The sequence below is a fragment of the Scyliorhinus canicula genome, chromosome 18 (assembly GCF_902713615.1).
Source record: "Scyliorhinus canicula chromosome 18, sScyCan1.1, whole genome shotgun sequence".
Taxonomy (NCBI): domain Eukaryota; kingdom Metazoa; phylum Chordata; class Chondrichthyes; order Carcharhiniformes; family Scyliorhinidae; genus Scyliorhinus; species Scyliorhinus canicula.
In genome coordinates this window covers 40,181,525-40,203,342 of record NC_052163.1, presented here as the reverse complement: position 1 = coordinate 40,203,342, position 21,818 = coordinate 40,181,525, and the positions used below count along the sequence as shown (strand labels likewise).

Below are 21,818 nucleotides of genomic sequence, written 5' to 3'. Positions count from 1 at the left end.
TGGGTCATTGCGCAAGAAGCCCTGACTTACGGGCAGCACGGTAGCATTGTGGATAGCACAATCGCTTCACAGCTCCAGGGTCCCAGGTTCGATTCCGGCTTGGGTTACTGTCTGTGCGGAGTCTGCACATCCTCCCTGTGTGTGCGTGGGTTTCCTCCGGGTGCTCCGGTTTCCTCCCACAGTCCAAAGGTGTGCAGGTTAGGTGGATTGGCCATGATAAATTGCCCTTAGTGTCCAAAATTGCCCTTAGTGTTGAGTGGGGTTACTGGGTTATGGGGATAGGGTGGAGGTGTTAACCTTGGGTAGGGTGCTCTTTCCAGGAGCCGGTGCAGACTCGATGGGCCGAATGGCCTCCTTCTGCACTGTAAATTCTATGTAAATCTATGTAAAGCAGCACTCCTGCCGTGGGGAGTTGACAGTCTGGATCCTTTGTAAGTGCAACAACAGCTCTTTCTCTCCTCCCTCAATCACCTGCCTGCATTGTGGAACATTTGAAACCTTCTCACGATAGCCCAGTGAGAACCCCTGTTTTAAAACAATCGGTGATCCTTAACTGTTTCCGTGCTTTACTTAAAAGCCAATGGCTGGTTAAAGCATGGAATACAGTTGAAAGATTTCCCTGGCTACTAATGGGAAAGGTACAGGTATTAATAATAATCTCTTATTGTCACAGGTAGGCCTCAATGAAATTACTGTGAAAAGCCCCTAGTCGCCACATTCCAGCACCTGTTCGGGGAGGCCGGTATGGGATTTGAACCCGCGCTGCTGGCATTGTTCTGCATTACAAGTCAGCTGTTTAGCCCACTGTGCTAAACCAGCCCCTTAGTTAAGAGATGAATGACAACAACAACAACTTGCAATTATATAGTGCCTTTAACCTTAATTTAATATATTGGAAACAGCTACATTTTAGAATTAAACTTTTTGTTTTGTATTCCTGTTCGATTGAAATATTTACTTCGGTTTACAGGCCTCTGCTTTGCTTAAATTCGGTAAATGGGTCGCTAAAGTAAGGTTACTGTTATTTTATTGGGTAAGTATCTGTGTAATGATAGAATAAATACAGTTTTTGGAACCAGGCTTCTGCAAATTGACCTTAAGGGCCCGATCTAACCAAATGGGAATAGATTTCCATATCAGGCGTGTTTAGTCGTGTTTGTTCTGGAGCTCGCAGCGCCGACAAACATCCCGCTATCTAATTCCCACCTGGTTAGATACGGGGCTTCCGTGGGAACGCATGCCCAAGGACACACTCAGCTCCATTTTCTCCGCTGAGGAGCTCCCCTCACCGGGATGCCACCACGCCCAGAGGGTGTTCACCAGGGGGCCTCCAATCCACTGAGAGATCCCCACTAGTGCGTTCTGTCTGGTCCCCATTTGTGGCGATCAGCACTCAACAGCATTCGCCCAAGGTCTCTAAGGCAATGGGGCTAGATCCCAATGCCTTTGTCACCTCAGTGAACTGCATACTCGCGTGAGACTAGCTGTCTTGTGCTAATATGCAGATTTGCCAAAGAGTGATCCCGCCCACAATGGGCAGGCTTCACATTGCGACATTTCCCAAGATTGCTTTAGATGTCTTTAGGTGCAGCGAACCAGGTAGGTCCCTGGAGCGGGGTCGCCGGCAGTTACTGGCCATGGTGTCCTGTGGCGCGGGGCTTTATGCGTGGCTGGTAGATCGCGTCCTCAATCTTTGTGAGAGACCATTCCACAGAAACCCCAAATGCAACCTTTTCAGAGGAACACAATGTTTTCTGAGAATATGGTGGTGCACCACGTTATTTTTTGAACCCCTGCAATCCATGTGACTGGCACACCCAAAGTGCTAACAGGGAGGGCTGGGGGCTCCAAGATTTTAATCCAGAGGCAGTGTAGGGGGGACAAAATAGTTCAACATCAAGATGGTATATGACTTAGAGGGGAGTTTCCAAAGGCAACGGCAGCATCTGCTGCCTTTATTCTTCTAGGTGATGGAGCTAATGGACTTGGGAGGTACTGTCAAAGCAACCCTGGTGTGTTGCTGCAGCGTATCTTATACAAACTAACATTCTGTGATGTAAGCAGGACCTGTATGTCAGCATGACCACGGTTTGTGGGGCAAGAATGGACTGAATGCAGAGAATGTCCTCTGGATTGATGGCAAAAAAAGAATTTTTCTCTGCAGTTGGTGAAACAAAATTCTGAAGCCAATCTTCCTTCACGTGGTCCGATCACACATCGCACATGGTTTCTACACACAGCATTGGTGGTGGAGGAGACAAATGTTTAAGGTGGTGGATCAGGTGCCAATCAAGTGAGCTACTTTGTCCTGGGTGGTGTTGAGCTTCTTGAGTGTTGTTAGAGCTGCACTCATCCAGTTAAGTGGAGAGTTTCCATCAGTTCCTGACTTGTGCCATGTACATGGTGGACAGCCTTTGGGGAGCCAGGAGGTGAGTTACTAGCCTTTGACTTGCTCTTATAGCCACAGTATTTACATGGCTGGTCTAGTTCAGTTTCCGACCAATGATAAGCCCTGGGATGATGATAGTCGGGTTCAACAGACCGGCAAGGATAATTTGTTGCATTTACCTACAACCAAGTTCTAAATTGGTATGGACTGACTTAATCACTACTCCAGTTATTTCCTGGTCCCTCTGAGTTCTGATTATGTAAATTTGTTTTTCACAGGTTGACCAAATGGCTGCAGGACTGCTCGCCATCGGATTGGAGAAAGGAGATCGACTGGGCATGTGGGCACCAAACATCTACCAGTGGGTGTTGACACAGCTTGCAACAGCACAAGCGGGCATCATAATGGTAAGTAGTGAAAGGTTCAACAATGTTGGATGGGCCAGGCAATGCTCATGATGCCAGCTGTTTCTGGTAAATAGGAAATTTTCAACCACTGCCCCCATTTCTTGAAGTGCCGCATTCATTCATAAGTTCATAAGATATAGGAGCAGAATTAGGCCATTTGGCCCATTGAGTCTGCTCCGCCATTCGAACATGGCTGATCTCATTACCAATTTAAAATCTGTCCAACTCCTCCTTAAATTTACTCACCGTCCCACATCTACCGCTCTCTGGGGTAGCGAATTCCATAGATTCACAACCCTTTGGGAGAAGTAGTTTCTCCTCAATTCTGATTTAAATTCGCTACCTTTTGGCCTAAGACTACGATCCGTCATTCTAAAATGCCCCACAAGAGGAAGCATCCATTCCACGTGTACTTTATCCATACCTTTTAGCATCTTGTATACCTCAATTTGCTTCACCTCATTCTTCTAACTGCTAGAGAACATAGGCCTAAATTGTACAGTCTCTAATCATATGACATCCCTTCATCTCTGCAATCAGCCAAGTGATTAAGGGCAGCACGGTGGCACAATGCTCAGCACTGCCGCCTCACAGCGCCAGAGAGCCGGGTTCAATTACGGCCTCGGGTGGCTGTCTGTGTGGAGTTTGCACTTTCTCCCTGTGTCTGTGTGGGCTTCCTCCGGGTGCTCCGGTTTCCTCCCACAGTTCAAAGATGCGCGGGTTAGGTGCATTGGCCATGCTAAATTGCCCTTAGTGTCCAAAAGGTTAGGTGGGATTACTGGGTTATGGGGATAGGGTGGAATTTGGGCCTAGATAGGGTGCTTTGGAACTCCAGTGAATACAAACGCAGTGTCATTCCTCAAAGAAGGGAATCTGGTCATGGGGTTAATGACCAGAAAGCGAAGGGATTTCAGAACAACATGGACAATTTTGACTGGCTGAAAATACCAGCAACATTCTCTGAGGAAATATTTACAATTACAGAGATTTGGAAAGAATTGCAGCAGTTATCTTGGTTTATAATTAATGAACTGCTTATCTCTGGGATTGGAATGATTTGCTTTATTGAGCAACAAAATATTTATTGATGCATTCATTGGTTGTGAGCATTGCTGTTTGGTCCAGCATTTGTTACCCATCCCCATTGGCCCTTGAACTGATTGGCTTGCTAGGCCATTAAAAGGTCAATCACATTGCTGTGGGCCTTGATTCACATGTATGCCAGACATGATAAGGGTGGCAGATTTCCTTCTCAAAATGACATTAGATGACATTTTAACAGCAATGCTTTCAAGCTTATCGCTAGAGTAGATTTTTATTGGATTCAAATTTCACCATCTGCCATGGTGGGATTTCAAACCTAGGTCCTCAGATTATTGCCCTGAGCTTCTGAATTAAGAGTCCATTGACAATATCACTAAACGGCACCTCCCACAAAGTGAAGGGCAAAAGAGAGGGTACTGACCATAGTCATTGTGCTGAGCGAGGCAGTAAAGAAAGCAGGAGCTGTGTAGGATTGCATCGTCTCTCAGACCTGGCCCTGGTCAATATATTGGATTGGCCCAGTCATGGACTCCAATTGCACCTGGTATAGTCATGGCCTCAAGCTGCCCTGGGCGTAGTCACTGTCTCCAGCTGTACTGGGCGTAGTCACTGTCTCCAGCTGCCCTGGGCGTAGTCACTGTCTCCAGCTGTACTGGGCGTAGTCACTGTCTCCAGCCTCACTGGGCGTAGTCACTGTCTCTCCAGCTGCACTGGGCATAGTCACTGTCTCCAGCTGTACTGGGCGTAGTCACTGTCTCCAGCCTCACTGGGCATAGTCACTGTCTCCAGCCTCACTGGGCGTAGTCACTGTCTCCAGCCTCACTGGGCGTAGTCACTGTATCCAGCTGTACTGGGCGTGGTCACTGTCTCCAGCCTCACTGGGCGTAGTCACTGTCTCCAGCCTCACTGGGCGTAGTCACTGTCTCCAGCCTCACTAGGCGTAGTCACTGTCTCCAGCTGCACTGGGCGTAGTCACTGTCTCCAGCTGCACTGGGCGTAGTCACTGTCTCCAGCCTCACTGGGCGCAGTCACTGTCTCCAGCTGCCCTGGGCGTAGTCACTGTCTCCAGCTGCCCTGGGCGTAGTCACTGTCTCCAGCTGCCCTGGGCGTAGTCACTGTCTCCAGCTGCCCTGGGCATAGTCACGGTCTCCCAGCTGCCCTGGGCGTAGTCACTGTCTCCCAGCCTCACTGGGCGTAGTTACTGTCTCCCAGCCTCACTGGGCGTAGTCACTGTCTCCAGCTGCCCTGGGCGTAGTCACTGTCTCCAGCTTCACTGGGCGTAGTCACTGTCTCCAGCTGCACTGGCCGTAGTCACTGTCTCCAGCTGCACTGGCCATAGTCACTGTCTCCAGCTGCACTGGGCGTAGTCACTGTCTCCAGCCTCACTAGGCCTAGTCACTGTCTCCAGCTGCACTGGGCGTAGTCACTGTCTCCAGCTGCACTGGGCGTAGTCACTGTCTCCAGCCTCACTGGGCGTAGTCACTGTCTCCAGCTGCACTGGGCGTAGTCACTGTCTCCCAGCCTCACTGGGCGTAGTCACTGTCTCCCAGCCTCACTGGGTGTAGTCACTGTCTCCAGCTGCACTGGGCGTAGTCACTGTCTCCCAGCCTCACTGGGTGTAGTCACTGTCTCCAGCTGCACTGGGCGTAGTCACTGTCTCCAGCTGCACTGGGCGTAGTCACTGTCTCCAGCTGCACTGGGCGTAGTCACTGTCTCCCAGCCTCACTGGGCGTAGTCACTGTCTCCCAGCTGCACTGGGCGTAGTCACTGTCTCCAGCTGCACTGGGCGTAGTCACTGTCTCCAGCTGCACTGGGCGTAGTCACTGTCTCCAGCTGCACTGGGCATAGTCACTGCCTCCAGCTGCACTGGGCGTAGTCACTGTCTCCAGCTGCACTGGGCATAGTCACTGTCTCCCAGCCTCACTGGGCGTAGTCACTGTTTCCAGCTGCACTGGGCGTAGTCACTGTCTCCAGCTGCACTGGCCATAGTCACTGTCTCCAGCTGCACTGGCCATAGTCACTGTCCCCAGCTGCACTGGGCGTAGTCACTGTCTCCAGTTGCACTGGGCATAGTCACTGTCTCCAGCTGCACTGGCCATAGTCACTGTCTCCAGCTGCACTGGGCGTAGTCACTGTCTCCCAGCTGCACTGGGCGTAGTCACTGTCTCCCAGCCTCACTGGGCGTAGTCACTGTCTCCAGCCTCACTGGGCGTAGTCACTGTCTCCAGCTGCACTGGCCATAGTCACTGTCTCCAGTTGCACTGGGCATAGTCACTGTCTCCAGCTGCACTGGGCATAGTCACTGTCTCCAGCTGCACTGGCCATAGTCACTGTCTCCAGCTGCACTGGCCATAGTCACTGTCTCCAGCTGCACTGGGCGTAATCACTGTCTCCAGCTGCCCTGGGTGTAGTCACTGTCTCCAGCTGCCCTGGGTGTAGTCACTGTCTCCAGCTGCACTGGGCGTAGTCACTGCCTCCCAGCTGCACTGGGTGTAGTCACTGTCTCCAGCCTCACTGGGCGTAGTCACTGTCTCCAGCTGCCCTGGGCGTAGTCACTGTCTCCAGCTGCACTGGGCGTAGTCACTGTCTCCCAGCTGCCCTGGGCGTCGTTACTGTCTCCAGCTGCCCTGGGCGTAGTCACTGTCTCTCCAGTTGCACTGGGCGTAGTCACTGTCTCCAGCCTCACTGGGCGTAGTCACTGTCTCCAGCTGCCCTGGGCGTAGTCACTGTCTCCAGCTGCACTGGCCGTAGTCACTGTCTCCAGCTGCACTGGGCGTAGTCACTGTCTCCAGCTGCACTGGCCGTAGTCACTGTCTCCCAGCCTCACTGGGCGTAGTCACTGTCTCCAGCTGCCCTGGGCGTAGTCACTGTCTCCAGCTGCCACTGGGCGTAGCCACTGTCTCCAGCTGCCCTGGGCGTAGTCACTGTCTCCAGCTGCACTGGCCGTAGTCACTGTCTCCAGCTGCACTGGGCGTAGTCACTGTCTCCAGCTGCACTGGCCGTAGTCACTGTCTCCAGCTGCACTGGCCGTAGTCACTGTCTCCAGCTTCACTGGGCGTAGTCACTGTCTCCAGCTGCCCTGGGCATAGTCACTGTCTCCAGCTGCCCTGGGCGTAGTCACTGTCTCCAGCCTCACTGGGCCTAGTCACTGTCTCCCAGCTGCACTGGGCGTAGTCACTGTCTCCAGTTTCACTGGGCGTAGTCACTGTCTCCAGTTTCACTGGGCGTAGTCACTGTCTCCAGTTTCACTGGGCGTAGTCACTGTCTCCAGCTGCACTGGGCGTAGTCACTGTCTCCCAGCTGCACTGGGCGTAGTCACTGTCTCTCCAGTTGCACTGGGCGTAGTCACTGTCTCCAGCTGCACTGGGCGTAGTCACTGTCTCCAGCTGCACTGGGCGTAGTCACTGTCTCCAGCTGCACTGGGCGTAGTCACTGTCTCCAGCTGCACTGGGCGTAGTCACTGTCTCCAGCCTCACTGGGCATAGTCACTGTCTCCAGCTGCACTGGGCGTAGTCACTGTCTCCAGCTGCACTGGGCGTAGTCACTGTCTCCAGCCTCACTGGGCCTAGTCACTGTCTCCAGCCTCACTGGGCGTAGTCACTGTCTCCAGCTGCACTGGGCGTAGTCACTGTCTCCAGCTGCCCTGGGCGTAGTCACTGTCTCCAGCTGCACTGGCCGTAGTCACTGTCTCCAGCTGCACTGGGCGTAGTCACTGTCTCCAGCTGCACTGGCCGTAGTCACTGTCTCCCAGCCTCACTGGGCGTAGTCACTGTCTCCAGCTGCCCTGGGCGTAGTCACTGTCTCCAGCTGCCACTGGGCGTAGTCACTGTCTCCAGCTGCCCTGGGCGTAGTCACTGTCTCCAGCTGCACTGGCCGTAGTCACTGTCTCCAGCTGCACTGGGCGTAGTCACTGTCTCCAGCTGCACTGGCCGTAGTCACTGTCTCCAGCTGCACTGGCCGTAGTCACTGTCTCCAGCTTCACTGGGCGTAGTCACTGTCTCCAGCTGCCCTGGGCATAGTCACTGTCTCCAGCTGCCCTGGGCGTAGTCACTGTCTCCAGCCTCACTGGGCCTAGTCACTGTCTCCCAGCTGCACTGGGCGTAGTCACTGTCTCCAGTTTCACTGGGCGTAGTCACTGTCTCCAGTTTCACTGGGCGTAGTCACTGTCTCCAGTTTCACTGGGCGTAGTCACTGTCTCCAGTTTCACTGGGCGTAGTCACTGTCTCCAGCTGCACTGGGCGTAGTCACTGTCTCCCAGCTGCACTGGGCGTAGTCACTGTCTCTCCAGTTGCACTGGGCGTAGTCACTGTCTCCAGCTGCACTGGGCGTAGTCACTGTCTCCAGCTGCACTGGGCGTAGTCACTGTCTCCAGCTGCACTGGGCGTAGTCACTGTCTCCAGCTGCACTGGGCGTAGTCACTGTCTCCAGCTGCACTGGGCGTAGTCACTGTCTCCAGCCTCACTGGGCGTAGTCACTGTCTCCAGCTGCACTGGGCGTAGTCACTGTCTCCAGCTGCACTGGGCGTAGTCACTGTCTCCAGCTGCACTGGGCGTAGTCACTGTCTCCCAGCTGCACTGGGCGTAGTCACTGTCTCCCAGCCTCACTGGGCGTAGTCACTGTCTCCAGCCTCACTGGGCGTAGTCACTGTCTCCAGCTGCACTGGCCATAGTCACTGTCTCCAGTTGCACTGGGCATAGTCACTGTCTCCAGCTGCACTGGGCATAGTCACTGTCTCCAGCTGCACTGGCCATAGTCACTGTCTCCAGCTGCACTGGCCATAGTCACTGTCTCCAGCTGCACTGGGCGTAATCACTGTCTCCAGCTGCCCTGGGTGTAGTCACTGTCTCCAGCTGCCCTGGGTGTAGTCACTGTCTCCAGCTGCACTGGGCGTAGTCACTGCCTCCCAGCTGCACTGGGTGTAGTCACTGTCTCCAGCCTCACTGGGCGTAGTCACTGTCTCCAGCTGCCCTGGGCGTAGTCACTGTCTCCAGCTGCACTGGGCGTAGTCACTGTCTCCCAGCTGCCCTGGGCGTCGTTACTGTCTCCAGCTGCCCTGGGCGTAGTCACTGTCTCTCCAGTTGCACTGGGCGTAGTCACTGTCTCCAGCCTCACTGGGCGTAGTCACTGTCTCCAGCTGCCCTGGGCGTAGTCACTGTCTCCAGCTGCACTGGCCGTAGTCACTGTCTCCAGCTGCACTGGGCGTAGTCACTGTCTCCAGCTGCACTGGCCGTAGTCACTGTCTCCCAGCCTCACTGGGCGTAGTCACTGTCTCCAGCTGCCCTGGGCGTAGTCACTGTCTCCAGCTGCCACTGGGCGTAGCCACTGTCTCCAGCTGCCCTGGGCGTAGTCACTGTCTCCAGCTGCACTGGCCGTAGTCACTGTCTCCAGCTGCACTGGGCGTAGTCACTGTCTCCAGCTGCACTGGCCGTAGTCACTGTCTCCAGCTGCACTGGCCGTAGTCACTGTCTCCAGCTTCACTGGCCGTAGTCACTGTCTCCAGCTGCACTGGGCGTAGTCACTGTCTCCAGCTGCCCTGGGCATAGTCACTGTCTCCAGCTGCCCTGGGCGTAGTCACTGTCTCCAGCCTCACTGGGCCTAGTCACTGTCTCCCAGCTGCACTGGGCGTAGTCACTGTCTCCAGTTTCACTGGGCATAGTCACTGTCTCCAGTTTCACTGGGCGTAGTCACTGTCTCCAGTTTCACTGGGCGTAGTCACTGTCTCCAGCTGCACTGGGCGTAGTCACTGTCTCCCAGCTGCACTGGGCGTAGTCACTGTCTCTCCAGTTGCACTGGGCGTAGTCACTGTCTCCAGCTGCACTGGGCGTAGTCACTGTCTCCAGCTGCACTGGGCGTAGTCACTGTCTCCAGCTGCACTGGGCGTAGTCACTGTCTCCAGCTGCACTGGGCGTAGTCACTGTCTCCAGCCTCACTGGGCATAGTCACTGTCTCCAGCTGCACTGGGCGTAGTCACTGTCTCCAGCTGCACTGGGCGTAGTCACTGTCTCCAGCCTCACTGGGCCTAGTCACTGTCTCCAGCCTCACTGGGCGTAGTCACTGTCTCCAGCTGCACTGGGCGTAGTCACTGTCTCCAGCTGCCCTGGGCGTAGTCACTGTCTCCAGCTGCACTGGCCGTAGTCACTGTCTCCAGCTGCACTGGGCGTAGTCACTGTCTCCAGCTGCACTGGCCGTAGTCACTGTCTCCCAGCCTCACTGGGCGTAGTCACTGTCTCCAGCTGCCCTGGGCGTAGTCACTGTCTCCAGCTGCCACTGGGCGTAGTCACTGTCTCCAGCTGCCCTGGGCGTAGTCACTGTCTCCAGCTGCACTGGCCGTAGTCACTGTCTCCAGCTGCACTGGGCGTAGTCACTGTCTCCAGCTGCACTGGCCGTAGTCACTGTCTCCAGCTGCACTGGCCGTAGTCACTGTCTCCAGCTTCACTGGGCGTAGTCACTGTCTCCAGCTGCCCTGGGCATAGTCACTGTCTCCAGCTGCCCTGGGCGTCGTCACTGTCTCCAGCCTCACTGGGCCTAGTCACTGTCTCCCAGCTGCACTGGGCGTAGTCACTGTCTCCAGTTTCACTGGGCGTAGTCACTGTCTCCAGTTTCACTGGGCGTAGTCACTGTCTCCAGTTTCACTGGGCGTAGTCACTGTCTCCAGTTTCACTGGGCGTAGTCACTGTCTCCAGCTGCACTGGGCGTAGTCACTGTCTCCCAGCTGCACTGGGCGTAGTCACTGTCTCTCCAGTTGCACTGGGCGTAGTCACTGTCTCTCCAGTTGCACTGGGCGTAGTCACTGTCTCCAGCTGCACTGGGCGTAGTCACTGTCTCCAGCTGCACTGGGCGTAGTCACTGTCTCCAGCTGCACTGGGCGTAGTCACTGTCTCCAGCTGCACTGGGCGTAGTCACTGTCTCCAGCTGCACTGGGCGTAGTCACTGTCTCCAGCCTCACTGGGCGTAGTCACTGTCTCCAGCTGCACTGGGCGTAGTCACTGTCTCCAGCTGCACTGGGCGTAGTCACTGTCTCCAGCCTCACTGGGCCTAGTCACTGTCTCCAGCCTCACTGGGCGTAGTCACTGTCTCCAGCTGCACTGGGCGTAGTCACTGTCTCCAGCTTCACTGGGCCTAGTCACTGTCTCCAGCCTCACTGGGCGTAGTCACTGTCTCCAGCTGCACTGGGCGTAGTCACTGTCTCCAGCCTCACTGGGCCTAGTTACTGTCTCCAGCCTCACTGGGCATAGTCACTGTCTCCAGCCTCACTGGGCGTAGTCACTGTCTCCAGTTGCACTGGGCGTAGTCACTGTCTCCGGCCTCACTGGGCCTAGTCACTGTCTCCAGCCTCACTGGGCGTAGTCACTGTCTCCAGCCTCACTGGGCGTAGTCACTGTCTCCAGCCTCACTGGGCGTAGTCACTGTCTCCAGTTGCACTGGGCGTAGTCACTGTCTCCAGCCTCACTGGGCGTAGTCACTGTCTCCAGTTGCGCTGCACTGGACTGTCAACCTTGATTTCTGTGTTCAGATCTCCAAGTCTGACTGAATCCAGAACCTTGTGACCCACAGGCAAAAGTGTTGACTGATCCAAAGCTGACTTCCGGGTCAGGATTCTCCGACCCCCCGCCGGTTTTCGGGTGGGGGCAGGGATCACACCACGCCGGTTAGGGGCCATTGCAGCGCCCCCCCCCCCCCCCAGCAATTCTATGGGCCCCGATAGGCCGAGCGGCCGCCTGTTTTTGGCCAGTCCAGCCGGCGTGGATTGGACATGGTCCCACATGGCGGGACCTAGCAGATAAGTTGGTTGGTGCGGATCCAACCCCGGGGTAGGGGCCCACGGTGGCCTGGCCCGCGTTTGGGGCCCACCGATCTGCGGGCGGGCCTGTGCTGTGGGGGTACTTCTTCCTTCCGCGCCAGCCCCTGTAGGGCTCCACCATGGCCAGCGCGGAGAAGACACCCCCTGCGCATTTGCCAGAATTCGCCGGCCGGTCTGCGCATGCAGTCCCTTCAGCGCTGGCTGGCGCGGTGCCCACCCCTCCGGCGTTGGCGTAGCCCCCGTTATGCGGAGAATTCCGCTACTTCCGGTCGGTCCGACGACCGAGTCGTTCGCACCGCTTTCTACGCCGGCGTCAGGCCATCGTGCCGATTTGGGAGAATCCCACCTCCAGTTTTCTTCCAAGACTGTTCTGTGGCCTTCATTTCATTTCCTGATCTGTTCAAGCTCCAGCCTCTATTTGCACTTTGATATCTGTCTGGACCATGAGGTTGCACGTTTACGCTTTTGGAGGTTCCTTCTACAGAATGTAATCATTTTCTGGCGTAAGAGCAACTTCCATACTCACCATCACTGCTTACACTGTATTTTCTTCCTCTATGGCTTTATGTTCCATTCTTCCAGTCCATGGATCTCACTTCTTGGCCAACATCCAGATCATTCAACCAATGTTTAAATTTGTCAGTGTCTTTTCCTGCACTTCCCACAATGGCTACATTCCTCCATTCACTGAAGACCAGAGTTTCAATCAATAGTTGGAGGGCGGCAAAGAGACACGTTGGACGGGATTCTCCAATCGCTGACAATGAAATTGTGTTCGACGATCGGCCAGGGAATCCATGGTTACGCTGAAATCGGGGGCGGTTTCCTTCCGCCCCCTCAAAAACAGCGTACTCGGGGAGTACGCGGCACGCCGCATGGACGTTACCTGAGGCCCTCCCCTGAAACTCTGCCCCCGATGGGCCGAGACCCCGATGGTGTGGGGCGAGTGTCCTCACAACATTTGGGGACCTCAATTTGGGGACCGTGACTAGTGCCGCCACAGTCGGGGGGAGGATCTGTTCCGCTGGCAGAGTCGGCTTCTGCTGGGGCTGGGGGGACTGGTGAGGGGTGGTCTGAGGGCGGTTACAGGGGGCCAGATTTTGGCAGGCCGTGATCGAGTGCAGCCAGTGCCATGTGCGTGGCCACGGACCAGGCCGTTCTGTGGCTGTATCTGCAGGTAAAACCGGGGGCTTTACGCTGCACGGCTGCTAGCCCCCTACCGGGCGGAGGATCGGTGCGGGGGCGGCGCTGATTTTCTGCCCGGAAGGCCAGACAGATCCTGTGGACATAGCCGCAGGATCGGAGAATCCAGCCCATTGTCACCTGATTAATTTAGACAAATTATGGAAGCTATGATGAGCCTTGCAATAACACTGATTCTGTGGATGGCAGGATTGTCGTATGAGGAGAGATTGGGCCTGAATTTCCTGGAATTTAGATGAATAAGATTGTATCCCATTGAAATGTATGAAGTTCTGACAGGGATGGAGAGACAGGATGCAGGGATGGTGTTTCCTTTGGCTGGAGAGTGTAGAACACAGGGTCACAGTCTCAGGATACAGGGTAGGCCATTTAGAACTGAGATGAGGAGAAATTCATTCACTCACAGGGCAGTGAACCTGTGGAATTCTCTACCACTTGAGGCTGTGGAAGTCAAATCACTGAATTTATTTAAGAAGGAAATCGATTTCTAGGCTCTAAAAGGTGTCGAGGGGAATGGGGAGATCACTGGAGGTATGATGTTGAGATAGAGGATCAACTATGATCATATTAAAGGGCAGAGCAGGCTCGAAGGGCTGAATGGCCTACTCCTGCTCCTATTTTCTATGTTTCTATAATATTGGAGGAATCTCCTTATGTGGCAACAATTTAACCAATCTCTGTTTTAATGGTGTTATCAATGTGGTTATCGCTAGAACGGGTTTCAAAATCCAATTGATAAGAATTCGGAGACCCCTAACTATTCTTTTGGTTAAGATCTTGGGTCTCATTTCCCACCTTTAGGTTAAAGATTATTTTTCCCCTTCCGCGGATGCCGTGCCTTCCTCCACTTCTGTTTGCTGACCCGCTTCCCAGAGATTGTTCCCTTGGCAAAAACACCTGCCATCTGAAATCCTGCTCCCGCCTGCCAAGTAGTCGTGACTTCTTGCTGGGGGATCATGTGGGAGACTCACAGCAAGCACACCCGAGAAGGCCAAGGAGTTGAATCTCCCAGGCCCAGGCTGCCACTGTAACCTGTATCCTCCTTGGTCCACCTAATCCACAGCCTGAGTTGAAGTTGTGGCTTTTGTTCCTATCATGTTTGATGCCTGATTGTGAGTTCAGTGACAACGTTCCCTGATTTCTGTTGTGAATGTGTAAAAATAAGTTGTATTTTTTCTTTTAAGGTCTATCGGGCGGGCTTCTCCAATCCACGCAGAGTGTCCACGCCGTCGTAAACGCCGTCGCATTATACGATGGCGTGAACGGGCCGCTGCCACAACTAATTCTGGCCCTTCTAGGGGGCCAGCACGGCGCTCTAGCGGTTCGCGCCGATCCAGCTGCAGATCCCGGCACGAACTGTGCGTCACGGGATCCGGGCATGCGCAGTTGTGCCGGCGCCAATGCATGCGCAGTGGCCTTCTTCAAAGCGCCTGCCCTGACGCAACATGGCGTAGGAAAGGAGGCCCCCAGTCACAGAGGTCGGCCCGCCGATCGGTGGGCCCCGGTTGCGGGCCAGGCCACATCGGAGGCCACCCCAGGGTCGGACACCCCCCCCCCCCCCGCCAAAGGCCACCACCCGACCCTCACACGCCGAGGTCCCACCGGCCCAGAGCAGGTTAGAACGGCGCCAGTGGGACTCGGCTCTTTTCTTACGGCTGCTTGGCCCATTCAGGCCCGAGAATCGGTGGGCCGGCCAAGGGCGGCGATTCTCCGCTCTGGGGAGAATCGCGTGCCGACGTCGGGGCGGCTTGGCGTGATTCGCGCAGCCCGCCAGCGATTCTCCGACCCAGCGTGGGGTCTGGGAATCCCGCCCATCAAGTTTGAAAGTTGCCAGATCAAATGGTGAAGAATTGATTTTTAAACTCTCATTGCAACAATTGATGAACAGCAAAGTTGACCAAATAACTTTTTCTGCCCAATCATACCCTGTAAATTCTTTCTTAAATCCTTACAATGCAGAAGGAGGCCAGTCTGCCCATCGATTCTGCACCGACCCTCCGAAAGAGCACTCTGCCAAGGCCCACTTTCCCGTAACCTTTTGCATCGGTCATGGGCAATCCACCTAACCTGAACATCTTTGGAACGTGGGACAAACCTCCGGCACCCGGAGGAAACCCACGGAGACACGGGGAGAAGGGGAAAACTCCACACCTTCAGCCAGGGCTGGAATCAAACGCGGATCCCTGAAGCTGTGAGGCAACAGTGCTAACCACTTGGCCGCTGTGCCGCCCCATAAGTGATATCATCGTTCTGAGGTTGCTTAGCGCTGTACGTTTAACATACAATAAATAGAATCCATTAAATCCTGCTTCTTCTCAACTCTTAAACTTCACTCCTTTTGTTCCAGGCTACCATTAATCCAGCCTATCAGGCTCAGGAGGTGGAGACTGTCCTGAGGAAGGTAAACTGGTCTTATTTGTCTGCTGAATTTACAGTCTTTCATGGGGAGGTAATGTACTTATCCATCTGTTCTGGTGTCTTAGTGCGCTGAATATGCCTCACTACCTGTGTGTTTGCGCCAAAATTGATCAAACAACAGCTTGACACAGCCATACTCACCAAATCGTATCTTACAGTCTACGACCAAACCTCCTAATCATCCATTTCCAATCCCACCAGGAGTACAGACTTACCAGGAATAACAGCACAGTACCTTACAGTGGGGTGAGAGTTGAGTCCTCAACTTTGACCAGACCCCATGAAGTCTCACGACAACAGGTCATGGATAGGCAAGGAAATTTCCTGCTGATTACCACCTACCGCTCAGCCTCAGCTGATGAATCAGTGTTCCTTCATGTTAAGCACCATTTGGAAGAAGCACTGAGATTAACAAAGGCACAATGTTCACTCTAAATGACATATTTCAAAACCTAAGAGTAACCTGGTAGCTCACCCCTGACTGAGGTGAGCAAGTTCTGAAGGACAAATCTGCCAGACTAGGCCTAAGGCTTGTGGTGAGGGAACCAAGAAGAGGGAAAGTCCTACTTGACCTCGTCCTCACCAAACTACTTGATCAGTCCATGACAATATTGCCATATAGCCCTTGTGGAGGCAAGGTCCTGTCTTTATACTGAGGACCCGGTTCAGTGTGTTGTGAGGCACTGCAGCCATGCAAAGTGGAATTGCCAGGTCATACCTCTCACTTTACCATGACCATCAAGCCAAGAGAGCGACTGTGGTTCAATGAGGACTGATAGAGAGCACACTCCAGACTTACGCCTCATTGATGGTGGACAGTTTTGGGGAGTTAGGAGGTGAGTTATTCACCGCAGGATTCCTCGTCTTTGAACTTTGGTAGGCACAGTATTTATATGGGTAGTCCAGTTCAGTTTCCGATCACTGGTAACCCCCAGGAAGTTGAGAGTGGAGAATTCAGTGATGGTAAAGTAAATGAAATGTCAAGGGTTGTGTGGAAACACTCACTGTGACCGGGGTTGTGGTGTATATAGTGACTGTGGCTGGGGTTGGAGTTGATACGGTGACTGTGGTCAAGGTTGGGGTGGGTTTGGTGACTGTGATTGTGGTCAGGGTTGTGGGGGGTTTGGTGACTGTGGTTAGTGGTGTGGTTGATACGTTGACTGTGGTCAAGATGTGCTGGATACGGTGACTGTGGTTGGGGTTATGGTGGGTTTGGTGACTGTGGTCAGGGTTGTGGTCAGTATGGTGACTATGATCAAGACTGTGCTGGATCCCCATGTCTGCGTAGGTTTCACCCCCACAACCCAAAGATGTGCAGGTTAGGTGGATTGGCCATGCTACATTGCCCCTTTATTGGAAAAAAATAATTGTGTACTCCAATAAGGATTGTGGTTGGTTTGGTGACTGTGGTCTGGGATGTGGTGGATACGGTGACTATGGTCTGGGATGTGGTGGATACGGTGACTATGGTCTGGGACGTGGTGGATACGGTGACTGTGGTCTGGGTTGTGGTGGAGGGGGTTACTGTGTGTTTGGTGTTGTGGTTAGTTTGGTGACTGTGGTCTGGGTTGTGGTGGATATGGTGACTGTGGTCTGGGTTGTGGTGGATACGGTGACTATGGTCTGGGTTGTGGTGGATACGGTGAATGTGGTCTGAGTTGTGGTGGATACGGTGACTGTGGTCTGGGTTGTGGTGGATACGGTGACTGTGGCTAGGGTTGTGGTGGATACGGTGACTGTGGTCTGGGTTGTGGTGGATACGGTGACTGTGGTCTGAGTTGTGGTGGATATGGTGACTGTGGTCTGGGTTGTGGTGGATACAGTGACTGTGGTCTGGGTTGTGGTGGATACGGTGACTGTGGTCTGGGTTGTGGTGGATACGGTGACTGTGGTCTGGGTTGTGGTGGATACGGTGACTATGGTCTGGGACGTGGTGGATACGGTGACTGTGGTCTGGGATGTGGTGGATACGGTGACTGTGGTCTGGGTTGTGGTGGATACGGTGACTGTGGTCTGGGTTGTGGTGGATACGGTGACTGTGGTCTGGGTTGTGGTGGATACGGTGACTGTGGTCTGGGTTATGGTGGATACGGTGACTGTGGTCTGGGTTGTGGTGGATACGGTGACTGTGGTCTGGGTTGTGGTGGATACGGTGACTGTGGTCTGGGTTGTGGTGGATACGGTGACTGGTCTGGGTTGTGGTGGATACGGTGACTGGTCTGGGTTGTGGTGGATACGGTGACTGTGGCTAGGGTTGTGGTGGATACGGTGACTGTGGTCTGGGTTGTGGTGGATACGGTGAATGTGGTCTGGGTTGTGGTGGATACGGTGAATGTGGTCTGGGTTGTGGTGGATACGGTGACTGTGGTCTGGGTTGTGGTGGATACGGTGAATGTGGTCTGGGTTGTGGTGGATACGGTGACTGTGGTCTGGGTTGTGGTGGATACGGTGACTGTGGTCTGGGTTGTGGTGGATATGGTGACTGTGGTCTGGGTTGTGGTGGATACGGTGACTGGTCTGGGTTGTGGTGGATACGGTGACTGTGGTCTGGGTTGTGGTGGATACGGTGACTGTGGTCTGGGTTGTGGTGGAGGGGGTTACTGTGTGTTTGGTGTTGTGGTTGGTTTGGTGACTGTGGTCTGGGTTGTGGTGGATACGGTGACTGTGGCTAGGGTTGTGGTGGATACGGTGACTGTGGTCTGGGTTGTGGTGGATACGGTGACTGTGGTCTGGGTTGTGGTGGAGGGGGTTACTGTGTGTTTGGTGTTGTGGTTGGTTTGGTGACTGTGGTCTGGGTTGTGGTGGATACGGTGACTGTGGTCTGGGTTGTGGTGGATACGGTGAATGTGGTCTGGGTTGTGGTGGATACGGTGACTGTGGTCTGGGTTGTGGTGGATACGGTGACTGTGGTCTGGGTTGTGGTGGATACGGTGACTGTGGTCTGGGTTGTGGTGGATACGGTGACTGTGGTCTGGGTTGTGGTGGATACGGTGACTGTGGTCTGGGTTGTGGTGGATACGGTGACTGTGGTCTGGGTTGTGGTGGATACGGTGACTGTGGTCTGGGTTGTGGTGGATACGGTGACTGTGGTCTGGGTTGTGGTGGATACGGTGACTGTGGTCTGGGTTGTGGTGGATACGGTGACTGTGGTCTGGGATGTGGTGGATACGGTGACTGTGGTCTGGGTTGTGGTGGATACGGTGACTGTGGTCTGGGTTGTGGTGGATACGGTGACTGTGGTCTGGGTTGTGGTGGATACGGTGACTGGTCTGGGTTGTGGTGGATATGGTGACTGTGGTCTGGGTTGTGGTGGATACGGTGACTGTAGTCTGGGTTGTGGTGGAGGGGGTTACTGTGTGTTTGGTGTTGTGGTTAGTTTGGTGACTGTAGTCTGGGTTGTGGTGGATGCGGTGACTGTGGTAAGGGTTGTCTTGGATACGGTGACTGTGGTCTGGGTTGTGGTGGAGGGGGTTACTGTGTGTTTGGTGTTGTGGTTGGTTTGGTGACTGTGGCCTGGGATGTGGTGGATACGGTGACTGTGGTCTGGGTTGTGGTGGAGGGGGTTACTGTGTGTTTGAGGTGGTTGTTTGTTTGGTGACTGAGGTTGGGGTTGTGGTGACCTAGATTGGGTTGTGGTGGAGGGGGTTACTGTGTGTTTGAGGTGGTTGTTGGTTTGGTGACTGAGGCCGGGGTTGCGGTGGAGACGGTGACTGTGTTTGGTGTTGTGATTGGTTTGGTGACTGAGGTCGGGGTTGTGGTGGAGACGGTGACTGTGTTTGGTGTTGTGATTGGTTTGGTGACTGAGGTCGGGGTTGTGTTGACTGAGGTTGGGTTGTGGTGGAGGGGGTTACTGTGTGTTTGAGGTGGTTGTTGGTTTGGTGACTGAGGTCGGGGTTGTGGTGACTGAGGTAGGGTTGTGGTGGAGGGGGTTACTGTGTGTTTGAGGTTGTGGTAATGGGCGTGCTGGATGGTGGGTGGTTCTTGTGGAGAGGTATCTCAGCATTATGGTAATGTGAAATGTTCTCTCTTTCCAGATTGGCTGTAAGGCTTTGGTCTGTGCCACAAAGTTTAAGACCCAGACATACTATGAGATTATGAAACAGTGCTGCCCAGAGCTGGAGAAAGCCACGCCCGGGGACCTGAGGAGTAAGAGGTACTCGCTGTTCATTGGGCACAGGAGCTTCAAATTAACTCCAGCAAAAAACTTGGTGGATCGGCAATCCCTCTGGGGGGGGGGGCGTCAGAGGCAGGGGGGTGAGGGACGAAGAAAGAAGAAATGAGTTATCGATGGGTGATTAAGGTGGAGGAAGGGAAGATAGATAGGGAGGGGAAAGTGCAGGGATGGTGTATCGGGTGGGTCTGAAGGAGGGAGTAAGGAGGTTGGGGAAGTAGAGGGGTGGTTTGCAAAAGAGCAGTCGAGACTGAACAGTCAGGTACTGTATGTCACAGGAAGAGGTTTTGGGAGAGACTCTCACTCAAGGACAGGGGAAGCCTTTGACAGAGGACGCTTTAACCTTTCTTGTGTTCTTGTTGTCCTTGTCCAACAATAACAGGTTCAAAAATGAAAACGGACCTGCCTTCAGCCTCTTCTGATCCAACTCCTCTTCCCCTTGTCCTCAGATGGTGGAGAATAGGCAATGCCTCTGCCATTTGAACGAACGGCTGGAATTGCAATCAAGGCTAGATGACTGCATCACGACCTGATGTGCATCCTCTCTTGAATGAGGGTGTCATATTTGCTACACCCCAATCCTCTGACACCTCCCCCATATCTAGGGAAGCTTGAAAAATTAAGATAAAACCTTCTGCTAGCTCCACCCTGACATCCTTTCGTAGCCTGGGGTGTACTTCATCTAGACCAGGTGACTTTGAGAACAGCCAGCCTTTCCAGTACCTACTCCCTCTCAATTTGCACACTACCCATTGCCTCCACTAGCTCCACTTTTACCAACACTTTGCCAGATTGCTCTTCCCTAACAAACATGCAGATATAAAGAACAAAATAAGGACAAGAGCAGCATATACATGGGAACCCCACCACGTGGAGATTGCCCTGCGACTCTCAGTCTATTTCACCCTTTCTGTCCATACTAGGACCCACTCCACTTCTTATTATCCACTAAGTAAAGGTAAAGTTGCCATAGCAGGACTGGTTTATCCCAGTGGGCTAGACAGCTGGTTTGTGATGCAGAACAAGGCCAGCAACGCAGGTTCAATTCCTGTACCAGCTGATAATTCTGAATTCTCCCTCAGTGTACCTGAACAGGTGCCGGAATGTGGCTTCCAGGGGCTTTTCACAGTAACTTCATTGCAGTGTTAATGTAAGTCTAATGTGACAATAAAGGTTATTCATTTATTATAGTCCCAGATGACCATAATCTGCTTTCCCCTTTGAGAGGGAGAGCTGATTGGTGGTGATTTAACCTGGGGGTTACCACACCTCAGGCAAGGGGCAAGGCTGAGAACTTCATGAATAACTGCAGCCGCATTAGGAATTGAACCCACGCTGCTGACCTAGCTTCACATCACAAACCAGTTGTCCAGCTAACTGAGCTAAACCAGACCCCATATCCACTGTATTTTTTTTCTATTCATTTTTTACAGGATGTGGTCACTGGATTCATTTTTTACAGGATGTCGCTGGCTAGGTCAGCATTTATTGCCCATCCCTTGTTGCCCTTCAGAAGGTGGTGGTGAGTTGCCTTGTTGAACCGCAGCAGTTCTGAGTCATAGGTACACCCACTGTGCTGTTAGGGAGGGAGTTCCAGGATTTTGCCCCAGCGATAGTGAAGGAGTGGCAATATATATTCCAAGTCAGAATGGCGAGTGACTTGGAGGGGGAATCTCCACATGGTGGGGTTCCCAGGTATACGCTGTTCTTGTCCTTAGATAGTAGTGGTCGTGGGTTTGAAAGGTGCTGTCTACGAAACATTGGTGACTTACTGCAGTGCATCTTGTAGATGGTACACATGGCTGCCACTGTTCATCAGTGATGGAGGATTCAAATGTTGGTGGAAGGGGCTCCTTTGTCCTGGATGGTGCTGAGCTTCTTGAGTGTTGTTGGAGGTGCACTCATCTAGACAAGTGGAGAGCATTCCAGTACACTCCTGACTTGTACCTTGTAGATGGTGGACAGGCTTTTTGGGGTGGGGATGGTGGGGGGTGGTCAGGAGGTGAGTTACTCACCGTAGGATTCATAGCCTTTGACCTGGTAGCCACAGTATTAATGTGGCTAGTCCAGTTCAGTTTCTGATCAATGGTAACCCCCAGGATGTTGATTTTGGGGGATTCAGCGATAGTCCATTGAATGCCAAGGGCTGGTGGTTAGATCCTCTCTTGTAGGTTGATGGTCATTGTCTGCCACTTGTGTGGCACAAATATAAGTTGCCACTTATCAGACCAAGCCTGGATGTTGTCCAGGTCTTATTGCATTTGCACATGGACTGTTACATTATCTGAGGATTTGCAAATGGTGCTGAACATTGTGCAGACATCTGCAAACATCCCCACTTCTGACCTTCTGATGGAAGGGAAGTCATTGATGAAGCAGCTGGAG

General features: G+C 53.5%; 1 protein-coding gene across 1 annotated transcript in view; it reads left to right on the top strand.

Annotated features, from left to right (window-relative positions):
• Positions 1 to 21,818, top strand: part of acsf2 (acyl-CoA synthetase family member 2) — a 193,431-nt gene that overhangs the window by 30,199 nt on the left and 141,414 nt on the right. The window contains exons 3-5 of the mRNA XM_038777264.1: positions 2,668 to 2,796; positions 15,192 to 15,245; positions 19,297 to 19,415. Of these exons, the coding sequence (XP_038633192.1) occupies positions 2,668 to 2,796; positions 15,192 to 15,245; positions 19,297 to 19,415 (302 nt within the window). The remainder of the gene's footprint in view (positions 1 to 2,667; positions 2,797 to 15,191; positions 15,246 to 19,296; positions 19,416 to 21,818) is intronic.